Source organism: Terrapene carolina, unplaced genomic scaffold (assembly GCF_002925995.2).
Source record: "Terrapene carolina triunguis isolate 2854851 unplaced genomic scaffold, T_m_triunguis-2.0 Scaffold35098, whole genome shotgun sequence".
Classification (NCBI taxonomy): Eukaryota; Metazoa; Chordata; order Testudines; family Emydidae; genus Terrapene; species Terrapene triunguis.
The window spans coordinates 15,479,731-15,493,793 of NW_020699449.1; the positions used below are offsets into that span (position 1 = coordinate 15,479,731).

The following is a 14,063-nucleotide window of genomic DNA, read 5'->3' on the forward strand; positions in this document are numbered from 1 at the left end:
CACAGTGGTAGTAGGGGTTGTATAGTAAGAGGACATAATGCATGGCTTGGAGATTCCAGTTTTCTTTGCCTCATTCATGTGATGGGTTGGAATATCTTTGGAATGGGCATAAGGGAGCTGGAAGGTTGGGGCAGTCCAATAGGTGGGGGGGGGTCTGAGTCAGTGGTATATATTAGACAAGTGGTGGAAGAACAGGTGCAGGACCTAGGTGTATGATAGCACAACTATCCCTTCAGCCTTTACATCATTACGTATTTCTCTCTGGAATTCAGTCCTCAAGTCTGATTTCCCTCTTGTTTGTGAAATAGTCTAGCATATGTTATCTTCCTGGCTGAACCTATCCTATTTACATAACATAAGTAGTACTGGTCTTGTCCTCCCTGACCTGATCTGTCGGACTTTTTTCATCTCCACTTGGATGTCCAGGAAAAGTTCTTGTCTGCATTTTAGTTTTTCCTTGCTCTCTGGTCAGTGTTCCACCACTTGGCATCTTGATCCCAAGGTCCTCCACCCTCTTCCCTGCTCCAGGAATTCCTTGGTGCAGTACTGATCACTACAGTGAAAAATAGAGAGGATGGGGTGTTAACTTATAGCACTGACTTGTTGATACTTTGAAATACCAAGGGATGCAATAAAAGTAACCATTTCAGTTCCTTCTCAGTTCACGTACCTTCCTTCAAGATGTTAAATGAGAGATTGATAAAATTAGATTTCTCACACACGGGTAATAAGTGTGGGCTATAAAGGCGGGTGGGCGGGGGGAGGATTATTGTGAGTGTAGCCTGTGGAAGGGGACATTTTTGAGTCCCAGGGAAGCCGACTTTCTTTGAAAGTGCAGAGGGGAAGGCTGTTAAGTTTACATTCATGGGCTTATATCAGAGGCCCAGCTCTGGGAATGACATGGTTGTGAGAGCTTCTGTGGGAGTGTACTGAAATATGCATTGCCCCAGATTTGATGGGCAGGCTAGACAACTGGCTTTTATAAATGATTTGCAGACACAGCTTCAAGGCCTGGGGGGAAATAAGGGCTAAGATTAATTGATATCTCTGAAGAAATCTAGCATGTCTTTGGTGTCTGGCAGCAGGTAGGAAGGGTAGAGCAATTATACCTTCAACCCTCGTGACCTGTGTTGTACTGTAGTTTGCTATCAAATTATACCTGACTGTTTTTCATGCATTAAACAGAAAGGTAAGGATGAAATATGATTGTAGGTAGATAAGAACAGCATGCTAATTAGGTGCCCCAGTCAGGTGTGGGGGCAGATGGATAAAATATAATGCAAATGCTTTGTTCATAGTGGATTTGTGAAATAAAATTCTCTTGTGTTCAGTTTGCACATTATGTATACAGCTTTTTATTGTGGGGTGATTCTGCAGGGATAGACACTGGGGAAGATGTTTGGGGTTCCAGTGAAAACTTTTGCCCACATGCAAAATGACATCCACCCATTTAACACCAATAATGCCAAGCATCAGTCTTTCAACATTGTTGTTTCCCAGATTTCTCCCTGACTCTGCGTGTATGTATTTAGGATTATGTTCACACCGATCTTTTCTCTTACATTTTTCCAAACTAAATCTCGCCTTATTTTATACCCACATTTTGTGTTTGTCCTCTTGTATTTCCATTGTGATTGATGTTACCAACTTTCTAATTTAGGAACATCTGCAAATCTTATGTTTACTCTTCTCTCCAGATTAATAAAGTGATTTTATCAAACCTGTGCTAACATCAATCCCACTGGTATTCCACTGTACAGCCCCTAGCACCATAGGATTTTTTACACTGCCAATCAAATGTAAGCTAAGTAGGAAGTTTGAGGGGCTCAGTTACTATAGTGATGGTGGGCAACTACAAGTACCTAAGCAGATACTAGATATTGTCATTTATCATTTTTTGTCTTTTAGTCAGTTTTCAATCTACACAAGTGATCCTACCCAAACCAGTGTGAATTTATATTTTAATTAGGATTGAGACCATATCAAATGCTTTATTAAAATACAAATGTAGGACATCTGTTTGTCACTTCCTCCACTAATTTTGTAATTCTGTTTTTAAAAATCAGTCTCATCCCCTCACTTATTAATTTTATTTGTTTACTTATTTGGCTAGTACTTAGCTTGTATGTTTTTTGTTTGTTTGCTGTCCATATCTCCTTCATACAGTCTGAGTGCGGTTTGACTCAATTTTATCCTTAACGACACTTTAAAAATGTAGGACGTTCCTTACCAGTAAATTCCCCTTACTCACCCTTCTCTCCCCCAAAAAGAGTTTCCTGACTTTTCCAGGTTCTGGATCCTCCAGGCTGACCGTTTCACCTGGTCAGCTGCTTAGTGGTGTAGGATGTGACAGAATTGAATGCCTGGGTTACCGTTTGCATGGCCCTGTGGCCAATGAGAAAATGCAAACCAGTATTGCAAAGAAAATGATTGTTCTTACTCTAGTGTGCCTTTCAATGGCATGCTTTTTAAAATCTTATCCTTCTACTAAGCACTAAGTTATCCTCCAGGGGGACACTCTATTCAGAGGGTGGAAATGATGCAGTGTTGAGTTCTTTGTGTAATGCAGCTTATATTTGTTTAAATTAGTTTGTCTGTGAGGGGTATTATAGTATTTGAGACTAAACTAAAGGTGGGGGGAGGTTTTCAAGGAAGGGAACATTTTAACACTTCTGGAAAGAGCTATAGAAAGAACAATAAAAGCATTCTAAGGGAGTTGAAGAGGAGCAGACACCTGTAAAGTTGTCACCTGTTGAAAGTCTTGCTGGATCACCTTGATTTGTCTGGGGTGGGTCCCAAGCTGAAAATACTTTCAGGTTGACGGAACATCTTTGTGTCAGGACTTGTCCCTGCAGGAAAAACTTCTAAAGATTGCAGTTTGAGGAAGCAGAGTGAATAGAGTGAAGGGGGAATAATGCAGTAACAGATGCAAATAGAAGGGGCATCTGATCTTGTTCTTTGATTTGAACCACTTTTGAATTCAAGACCAAACTTGGGTGGTCCTTGTGACAACAGGAATTAGGAATCCTGCAGAAACAGCTCCCTTAACCCATGTGGAGAAGGATGTGCATTCCATTGTTCTGTAGTGACCACCTCACACCAACTAAATATCAGGATTAATAGGCTCCGAAGCAGCCTCATAAAGCCCTTTCTAGCCAGCATAAAGGTTTACACACTGCATGATCTTTATGTAGAATGGGCTATCCAAGAGGAACTCCCTGATAGCAGCCTTCAACTACCTGAAGGAGGGTTCCAAAGAGGATGGAGCTCGGCTGTTCTCAGTGTTGGCAGATGACAGAACAAGGAGTAATGGTCTCAAGTTGCAGTGGGGGAGGTCTAGGTTGGATATTAGGAAAAACTATTTCACTGGGAGGGTGGTGAAGCACTGGAGTGGGTTCCCATGGGGAGGTGGTGGAATCTCCATCCTTAGAGGTTTTTAAGGCCCGGCTTGACAAAGCCCTGGCTGGGATGATTTAGTTGGGGTTGGTCCTGCTTTGAGCAGGGGCTTGGACTAAAGACCTCCTGAGAACTCTTCCAACCCTAATCTTTTGATTTTTCTGTGATTAAAATCTACCTTTTATAGTTGTTAAACTTGTTTCTTGTTTATAATATAACCCAGTTTGTGCAATTGATATGGGGGGCTGGGAGGAGGGTAAGAGGCTGTGCATACTTTCCTCCACATTGAGGGAGGAGGCGGATTTCATAATATACCTTCGGGTCTGCACTCCAAGGGAGGTGGGCACCTGAGTGCTGGGACAAGTCCCTTAATCTGTGTTCCCAGAGCTGGTCTCAGTGTTTGTGGTGTTCTGCAGTTGAGAGTGGCCCTGCCTGTGTGTGTGCTGGAGTGGGCTTAAGAGGCTGGCTCAGCAAGACAGGTTAAAGGGGGCCCTGGCTGGCGGAACAGGCGGGCTCAGTGGTATCTCAGCACATCAGGTGGCATCTTGAAGGGGGGCAACCCGTCACACCTTCCTTAAAAAAACTGATAGAAAGAAAACTTGGGTAAAATTGAAGGAAAGGGGACAGAGGAAGGACAGGAAAGAGGGTAGCTTTAATATTTTGCTGGCTAGTCAGTCAGCTACCAGGTCATTGGTTAATTCAGTAGTTTGATAAGATCAGCTTTTCCTCACTGCTGCGCCCCAAACATCCAGATAATGTTAAAACTTCTTAAAGGAGCTCCATTTACAGTGTTGCCATATGATGTTGAATATCTGCAAACACAAGACTCTTGCCGTGTTAACTTTATCTGCCTGGAGTACTGATATCTTTTTTTAAATTCAGATTTAGTGCTTCTAATTTTGTACAGAAAAATCTGAATTTGGAATATTTAGCTGTTAATTTCTTAAAAGCATCTGGTTGCCTATAAATCTTCATAAACTTTATTTTTTAGTCTCTGATACAGGTTGCAGTGTAATTACCAAGACCGGCTAGGTTGTGTGTTCTGATGGTGTAGTGCACACCATGGCTGTGCTGTAAGACTATGAAGTGCAGGTATCTTCAGCTACGTGAAAACTGACATAAATTAGATTTATTTTGTAAAACTCCATCCTTCCACTGAATAATTAATTCATAGTGGAGAATAAAATAAATATATTACACTATTTTTTGTGATTATGTTGAGGTCTAATATAGAAGTAGTAGTTTTATATAGTTTGATAGCTCTGAATTTGCAAGACAAGGAAGATTCAGGATCTGTTTCAATCTAAGATCTGGGATATGTTTCTTTTTAAATTAAAAACCTGAAAATTTTGTAAAATACAAAACCTTATATTAAAGGGACGCCTGCTAAAACCAGTGAAAAGCCTGCTCGTAATTGACAAAGGTGTCAGCATCCGTGTTGGTGTCCTGACAGTAGCATTTTTGGCTCCTGCTGGTCTGTGAGATGAGCAATACTCCAAGAGCAGTGAGGACAGATATCTGCTCAAGTAGAAAATTCACCCATTCCAAGGCTTTAGGGTTTTGCTGCAGGTTTCCCACAGTTTCTGCTCTGTTCTATACGAGCTAAGCCGGGGCGGCCAAACTTACTGACCCTCTGAATCCCATTTGACAATCTTCAGAAGTTCGAGAGCCGGGGGGTGCCTGCCAGGGTTCAGGGCTTCTGCCCCACAGGAGGCATCTGCGGGTCTCGGGGCTTCAGTCCCGCTCCTGCTGAAGCCCCGAGATCTGGCAGGCGCACCCCACAGGGCTGAAGCCCTGAGATCCCCCCACCCTGCTGGGTAGAAACCTGTACCCCACCACCCTGCTGCAAGGCAGAAGTCCCGAACTCTGTCTCTTCCCCTCCCCCCAGTCTGGTAGGTGGAGGGGGGGGGGAGGGAGTAGAGGGGGTTCCGGGAGCTGCACTTTAACTGTAAAAGAGCCATATGTGGCTCACGAGCCGCAGTGTGGCCACCCCTGAGCTAAGCATTCATTTTAAAAATTGCTAATTTTTGATTGTAATGCCAGGATACAAATCAATGCAGTATTGTCTTGAGTCTGCAGGCTGAAAATGAGGTACAGATGTCTCAATTTCATTCAGTTTAACTGGTTGTCAGAAGATCATAATCGGATTCTAAGTTCAACATAGTTAACTTCTTCATGTACTTTTTCATGTCATGTTTTCCTATAGGAGAAACACCTAGCTCTAATGGTCTTTATCCATTAAGCATGGACATACCTGTCACATCTTTGATTCCTTTTATTTGAAAGATCTTTCTTTAGGAAGAGGTTTCAAATTTTGAATGTATAAATATTTATTTATTTGGAGGCGTTACTGTGCTTAAAAACTAAGGTAAAATGATATTCTGCTGTATGTCATCAGTTTCTTTAAAAAACTCTCATGGGACTCTGCGAACTTGTGTACAGAATTGTATAAACTATATTCAGAAACATTTATTCCATCTCTAGTCTGTCTGCATGCCAGTGCAGGCCTAAAAAAAAAAGTACACTCAGTGGACTCAGGTGTGGCTTTGACCCCATGACCTCTTGCAGCCTAATCAAGGATCGTGCCCCTAAACCTACAAACTGGATAAGTGTGGTCCAAAAGCAGCAATCAGTCTCTTCTGTTGGGTATTGCCTCCCCCCTTTACTGCTGTCAGGAATTCACTCCCAGCTCCTCAGTCTCCTTTAGCCACATGGCCTGGGGAAGAGCCTGTGGTGATCTCCTTCCCTCCAAGTGGGGTCCCTTAGCTGTCATATTCTGTGGGTCTTCGGAGGTGGCTCCCTTCTGCCTCCTAGCAGCATCTACCGTCATTTACCCTAAATCGGCAGGACCCAGCTCTGCTGGTATGTGCAGGGGCTCAGGGAGGGCGAGGCATCTTAGGCCTTGTCTAAGTTTTGTAACATTTTCAAGCTGTCACCTGGCAAACACACAACTAAGGAGATACAGAACGCTCCATGTAACCTTTACAACTTAAGGGGGAAAGGAGACCACATGAAATGTTATGACAATATTATTGTCTTGGTAAAAACTTCTGCTTTTATAAAAAGCCTAAACTAGCAACTTATCCTTTCTCATAAGAGCACAGAGGTGAGCAGCGTTAACATAAATCACATTGAATGACTGTGAAAAGTATTCAAAAGCATAACGAATGGTCGCGTCAACAACGTATCAGAATTTCACTCCAATTCATACTAAATAGTATAAGAGAAGGATGCATTTTACAAATGGGTTTAATTCTTTGCTGAATAGTGACTCACTACTGGTGTGTCTACGTGATAAGGTATCATAGTGCACAGTTACAAGGGAAGGGGTATAGATTTGCTAGGGGAACATTAATTGTGAATTTCCTGACTCTTGTGGATTTAATTTCAATCCTAATTCTGCCTTGGCATAAACTTCATCTTCTTTCAGTGGTAACATGGGATGCCTATCATGAAGTCTTTCTGGCATTGGTGCTTTGACATATGAAATGTGCTGTATTTTGTGCAGATGTTGTTTGCTCTTCTAGAAATTCATGTTTGAATCAATGCAGTCTTTTAGTTCCTGGCTTTTGTCATATCAATTTTTAATTTGTGTAATTAATAAAAATAAACTGCATCTTCCACAGCTATCAGGCCAACGTCCTTCTGTTCTTGCTGCTTGTTTGGCCGCAGCAAAATCAGACAACACAGAATGGCCTGTCAGCAAAGGAGGTAGTCCAGGGACTCTGAGCTGGCCTGTTGAATATTGGCATGAAATTTGGGGAGATGTAAATGTTGCAACAAATGACATACCGTACAAATATAGCACCGCATTTGCCAACTTAGGGTATTATAGACTGCAAAATTACACTGTTTGTGGCCAGCTCTGCCATGAGTTCAGTGTAATTGAAATGTAAATAGATCTTAATTTGTATGGGATTTGTTTCTGCCACTAATTCCATGTTACTCTTTGCAATATGCTCTTGTAACCCTGTTACAATCATCTCATGAGAATTGGTTTCTTAATTAAAGCCAAGAAAAAGTACCAATGTTTTTTTCTTAATGACACTAATTTATGAAGAAGTTAGGATTTAGCTTTAGGTTATTTTTTTTCCAGTTCAGAAAAACATAATTAGGTTTTTAAAAGCATGCTTTTATATGTAGTTCAGAAAATGATTTTATCGTTATTTTCTTTCTAATGGACAAGTTGGGATGGAAATACTGTTGCTTAACATAGAAGGCAATTAGCACATATTATGGAGTTTGGAGTAGATATACTAAATAGTAATTTGGAATGATGAAGGGTAACCGCCTAGCAGCTTGTTAGTTTGGTACATCTCTGCCATCTCCTATAAACTCATGAGCTGTCTTTTGTGCTTGGAGTGCATCTCTTCAGAGACAAAATAATCAAAAGAACCAGTGTTGCGGGATAAATATGCTTTTTTGGACAGGTAGGGGATGGGGGAAGGGGTATTTAAGCATAAATTTAGTGCTAAGGAAAGGTGCCAGATGCATGGCATTACTAATCAAAGTTTGTTAGCCAAACAATAGCTTGAAAACTCCTCTCTCACCAACAGAGGTGAATACAATGAATACCTGTTACCATTCACTAGGCTTTGCCCCCTCTGCCAGCTTACTGAACCCTTTCGTCTCATCCTCCCATCTGCACCTGTTTGTTTTCATATGGTTCTCTATAGCCTCCAAGTGTGCCTGGCCTTTTTGCCCTATTTACCTATCGGTACATATACCTCTCTGGATCTGACCCACTCACCTTAAGTATACAAGTTCCTGTTTCCAAAACTGTCTTTGAAAACTCTCATTTTGGCCACGAACCATAGAACCCTGCCTTCGTGACTTACCTCATTCTTCACCACACTAACTTTAAACCTAAATTTAAAAATCAAAGTAGGAACTTGAAGCATGTCAAAGTTACTGCTCAGGTACTGCTTGCTATGCTTTTATGCTGCACCCTTTTCTCCTTCCTTACCACTAGTAAAGTTAGGCAGTTGGTGGTCTGATCTGGAATAGGTTTTGAATGTACAGTGTTGAGGGAGATCAAAGAAGCAACTAAATCTGTGAAATGATAATGGGAAATGTCAATTACCAGCATCCAAACATCACAACAGGGCAAGGTTTAGGGAAATGGTTGCTTGACTTACTAGAGTACTTCTTGGAATACCTAGTCCTAAAGCACACAAGAGGAAAGGTTGTTTTTTTTTTTTTACTCCTAACTGAGATACAGGAATTGGTTAAAAAAGTAATTGTAGCCTTACAGCTATTAGTGATTATAATTTAAGTACTGCATCCTCAGGGAGGAATTTCATATAAAAAATAAACCTGTCACTATGCACTTAACTTTAGAAAGGGAGATTGGGGGGGGGGGGGGGGGGCAGGGGAGAAAAAAAAAAAGGCCCTGAAGTAAAAACTTAGGAAAGTAAAATCCTTAGCCTACAATAGATATGAAGACTGTGCATATCCCTAAACTGAAAAGGAAACAGGAAGGTAAAAGAGATGTGGTTAATTGTCAGAGATGAAGAGAGTATTCAAGCCAAACCAGTATTCTTCTGAAAATGTAAATGCAACATTAGTGAAACTAATAAAAATAACACAAACTATGGCAGATGAAATATATACATATGTCTATTTTATGAAGACAGGGATTTTTGAAGAGTAAATAGCCACAGAGAGAAACAGTGCATTTTTTAAATGTGTGAAGCAGAAAGCTTGCAAAAGAATGAGTAGGTCAACTGGACTATCAGAGAGTAAAAAAAGAAATGGAGACAGACAAGGCCATAGCAGAGAAGCTGAATTTTCTCGGCATCAGTTGCCTTTCCACAGAAGGTATCTATTCTGTCAGGTAATAAAATTTGAGATGTTGTCAACACAGGTGGTATTGGAGCAATTTGGCCTCCTGTAGTCAATTAGAATTCTTTGTGTCAGCAAACTAGGTGGTCAGATCAGGAAAAAGGTATCCAACCAGATAATTTTTTAAAGTAAAAATTGCATTGACTTAGCTGACGCTTTTGTCAAATTCTTTTTACACTTGTTAATTGCCAGTCTTGCGCTAACAAGTTAAAGGACAAGAGACACATCTGAGCTGAGTAAGCAGAACTAAAATTGGCTGCAATACAAATCAGATGTCTAATAAGCTGTATAGTGATCATCCTCCTGGTGGATCTGGGGTGCACATGCTGAGCTAGAACTCCATCTGGCAGACTATTTAATGATTGACACATACGGATCCCATTGGCATGAAATTGGTGCTTAGCCAGCAACATTTTTGGAAGAGCCCATACATTTAAAAAAAAAAAAAAACCGTCTCTTGAAACAAACATTTTTTTAGCTGTGTATCTCTGGTAACTTTTGTTTCTACCTCAGCATTAGAATTTTTAAAATATTGCACTGAATTCTGTAATAAAAATGTACTTGGGGTGGGGAAGCCATAAACTAATTGCAGAATCCATTACCTTCATGATGTGACAACTAGACATTTAACTTCAAGTGGTATTTTGTTTTGAATGTATATAGTCTACTTCAGTTTTTCCCCCCCACAGATGTAAACTGCAGTAATAATACAGAACAGTGTGTCTGGGGTATGACTCACTCAGGTGCGTTTATTTTTTGTATTTGCATAGAGTGAAGATAGTCCCAGTCCTAAGAGACAACGCCTTTCTCATTCAGTCTTTGACTATACAGCAGCATCACCAGCCCCATCACCACCAATGCGACCATGGGAGATGACATCAAATAGGCAGCCTCCTTCAGCTCGACCCAACCAACATCACTTCTCAGGGGAACGATGCAACACACCTGCACGCAACAGGAGGAGGTAAATGGATTAGTCAGATTGTGGAGTGGTTTCTTGCTAGGTTGTCTGCTGATTCAGGCGAGACCTTTTTCAAGGCAGCAGTGATTCATTAGCATTAGAAATGAAGTATTCCTAGCAGAAGACTCCTAGTTATACAAGACTATATGATAAATATTAATTTTGAAAGCTTTGTTGATAAACATTTGCTATTATCGCTGCTGAAAACTGGTATTGGAAGTAATTCATGAGGTCAGTGTACTGTCTTCCTATAATTTCGTGTGGACATGTACAGTTGGAGAGGGTGGCTGCTCCTTACCATTTTCAGTTAAAATCCGTTTATTGCTCTAATGCTGTACATTACATTAGTGTGTTGTACACATAGACAATGTGTCAGAAAATCAACCAGAAACTAAAGATTCCTATTTCTGGACAGGCTACTACTAGTAGTAGTAGACTAATTATTTTTATAGTGCAATAAACGTGCATGACACTTACAACTTTGTCCTTTCGTAATAAACGTACAATCTAATTTCAAATGAGAATGAATAAAACTGACAAGGTTGATGCAAGTAGTATCATGTGATTGCTTAGATGTGTGGTGCACGTATTGCAAGGGTTTACATTTTTATCTTAGTTTAGTTTGGGGCTATGGTTCGTAAGCCTCTGTCAGTTGGCATTCTGTTAGTTTATTGAAGCTGTAGCACATTGTTACTTACTGTTAAAGAAGTCTTTAGGGTCACAAATCTTGGAAGCTTTGGGTCACAACTTTCAAAATTATATTTGTTTTCATACAACCAGCAGTCAAAACTAATAATGCGAGTCAGTGAGTTGATTTCTTGGATTATTGCATGGAGAGAGGCAACGTGGTCCAGTGGATAGGCAATTGTCCTATGACTCAAGAGACCTGTATTTTATTGTCAGCTCTTCAACTGTGAATCTCTGTTTTGCCCTCTTATCCTCTGTCTTGTCTGTTTAGACTAACCTCCTCAGGACAGGAACTCTCTGTACAGTGCCTAGCACAGTGGGCCTCGAACTTGCATGGGGTTTCCAGGCACCATCGTAATACAAATAAAAAGTAGATTACTAGTAAAATAAGCTCAATAGGCTTTTACATAATTCTGTTTAAAAGTGAAATTAATTTGCCCTTCTAATGAACTTGCTTCAAGATTTATGAGGTTTAGTCTCTGTCATTACGTATATCCATTAATCTGCTGCCCATGTAACAAAACCTGTGCATGCTCTGACTGGAGACTGTTTTGAAGCTGTTGGTCACCAAATGGCTAGCAAATAAATCAGTACTGCCAACACCAAGCATTTTAAAAAAAGCTAGACCCCAGAAAATCTTGATTCAAAATAAGCTTTGTTTGTTAGTCTGCCTTCTTCCCTCTACAGGCTCAAAAATCAGCTGTCATCCCAATTTGTGATTATTTAGGTTTGACATTCACCCTTATGTACACAGTGGACGCAAGGGTGGACTTCTCTCAGCTGCAGGGAAAGTGTCTGCATGGTTTGCCCTCTACTATTTGGGAAGATGGCGCTGCTGTTTTTTCCCCTTTCGTCCTTTCCCTGCCACACTCCAGCTTCCATCCCCATTCTTCCTGACTCCCCTGATGTATAACACACCACCTTCCCTCTGCCTTCTCCTCAGTCTTGTTACCCTCATGTTCCTTCGCATCAGCTCCATGGCAGTAGTTCTGGTACTCTGCTCCCTGATTGAGAACATTAAAAAAGTTACTGGGGGGGGGAGTACTTATGTTGAACAGCTAAATACAGTGAACAGGAATCTCCAGTTACAGACAGCTGTGATTGTTGTTACTGGCTAAGAATTGCATGCATCTGGTTATATTTATTTGTTGCTCCGTTTCCCCAACCTTGTTTCATTTGTTTGGTCCACAAGTTATGCCTTGTCTTTTAAGTTTTTAGAGACAGACTGTCATTTACTATTTTTGTGTATTACCCAGCACAATGGGGCCCAAACTGGTTGAGGCCTATGAGCGCTACTGCAATATGAATGTTAAGTGCAGGTTGTGACTACTTTGCATGAGGCATTTCCAATAATTCCAAGTTAGTCATCTGATAGAGCTACACATGGGGAGGTTATCTCAGAGTTACACCTAAGGAAAGGGACATTTCTTTGCAATTCTGGCATGTATCTGATCACCTCAGAGAAGTCTGTTTGCATCAAGTTCTGTTTTTTCCAGAGTACTATGTTCTGTGCTGCCCATAAATCAGTATATAGAAAAGTGCCCAAAAAGTGTTGACAGTTTTTGTTTTCGTTATGCCTTGTTTCCTTCTGGGTAATTAACAGAAGTAAAGCTTGACTACTGGGACTACTTGTGGAAAGGTAAAGGCAGAACTGAAGCTAAAAAAGCTACTGTGTCTAAAGATAAATGGCAGGGGAAACTAGGGCATCTCTACTTGTTTAGTTTTTTCAAAATGTTGAAACCGCCGTCAGTGACTTTTACCACTCCCAAGTCCTTCCTTCATATGACGTTGCAGCTTTGCACCGATGTTAGCTGAAGATTATAGATATAAATCAGACAATTTAAGCTTCATATCTGCTACTGTAAAGGTGTTTATAAAGAAAGTTTAAATCTGAATTCACTAAAACCGAAATCTTGCTGCCTGCATTATTAAATAAAATATCTGCAGTAGTAAAGTTACAAAAATTATATAGGTCTGTCTTCTCTAATGATGTACAACCTTGAACAAGTGGACCTTAGTAGTAATGCAATTTTTAGACATTTAAAAGCAGTCACTAACATAAAGCATACTTGAATACCTTGGGCAAGTTGATTTATGTGTAACTGACTGTGACATAGTACTGAATGTACACAACCTTAAAGCTAGATTTGTATCTGTGCAGTTTTATTTGATTGTCTTGTGTGATTATGGAAAGCACTGGGGGTAAATCTTTTCGGATGACACCAATAATAGTTATGTCAGCATAACTTTATTAGTAGTTATGCAAAAATTATCAAACACTATAATAGATTCCTAAAATGGAGGAATACAAGGGAAACATGTACCTGCTTATAAGGCTTAAATCAGCAAAGCTCTCCTATAATATAACACAAGTAATTATAAGCGGGGTTGGTAACAACACTTGTTGTTAAGATTGCCTGACAGTTCCCATTATGAGACACTGTTTTCAATTGCTTATAACTTTGCTAAACTTTAATGATTTGAGCTGAAATTTTCTATCCTGGGTGCGTTTAGCTCAGGATGATTTTTTGAGGTGGGGGGAATTTCAACCAAAACAGTTTCAGCTTTTTTTGAGAATGAGGTGAGAGGAAAAAATGTTGTTTTGCCCATGTTAAAACATTCTGGTGTCTTTTTCTTTGAGGAAAAAGTGCCCCCATGCTTTGCAGCAGAGACTTGAAATTTGGCCAGAGGGTGGCCTATGTCAAATTTGCCTTTTCCTGTTCTTGTGATAATCTGCCCAAATTTGGCCAAATTATAAGACTTGGAAAAATTGCAGTTTGCGTATGCTCTGTAGAGACTTGCTAGCGCGCAGCTATTCCCCAAAGATTTCGTCTGCAATGGGCGTGCTCCAGAGACCAGGCAAGTCACTTAAACTAAACTTCTTACAGGTAGTCATTAATTGCTCATTTTCTGAGTGCTGACTTCAGACCCTGGCACCTGATTAGCAGAAGGCCTGAGCACTCTCAGTTGCAAATAAAGTCAATAGGAGCTGTACTTTGATCACCGAAAGAGCTATGTTATGCTCCGTAATCCGGTTTTAGGTGTCTCAAATTGGGCATCCAAAATGAGTGGATACTTTTTATATTAATCTCTGTCACAGTTCCCCTCTGTAAAATGGGGATAATACCTCCACCTTAGCTCACAAGGGTGGTGTGAAAATAAACGAAAGTTTGTG

At 40.5% G+C, this 14,063-nt stretch overlaps 1 protein-coding gene across 2 annotated transcripts in view; it reads left to right on the top strand.

Moving 5' to 3' along the window:
• The window catches only part of LOC113405037 (E3 ubiquitin-protein ligase RNF38), an 88,891-nt gene that overhangs the window by 32,403 nt on the left and 42,425 nt on the right, over positions 1 to 14,063 (top strand). For both annotated transcript variants that reach the window (XM_026646496.1, XM_026646497.2), the window contains exon 2: positions 10,011 to 10,204. In XM_026646496.1, the coding sequence (XP_026502281.1) occupies positions 10,098 to 10,204 (107 nt within the window). In that variant the 5' untranslated portion in view covers positions 10,011 to 10,097. The remainder of the gene's footprint in view (positions 1 to 10,010; positions 10,205 to 14,063) is intronic.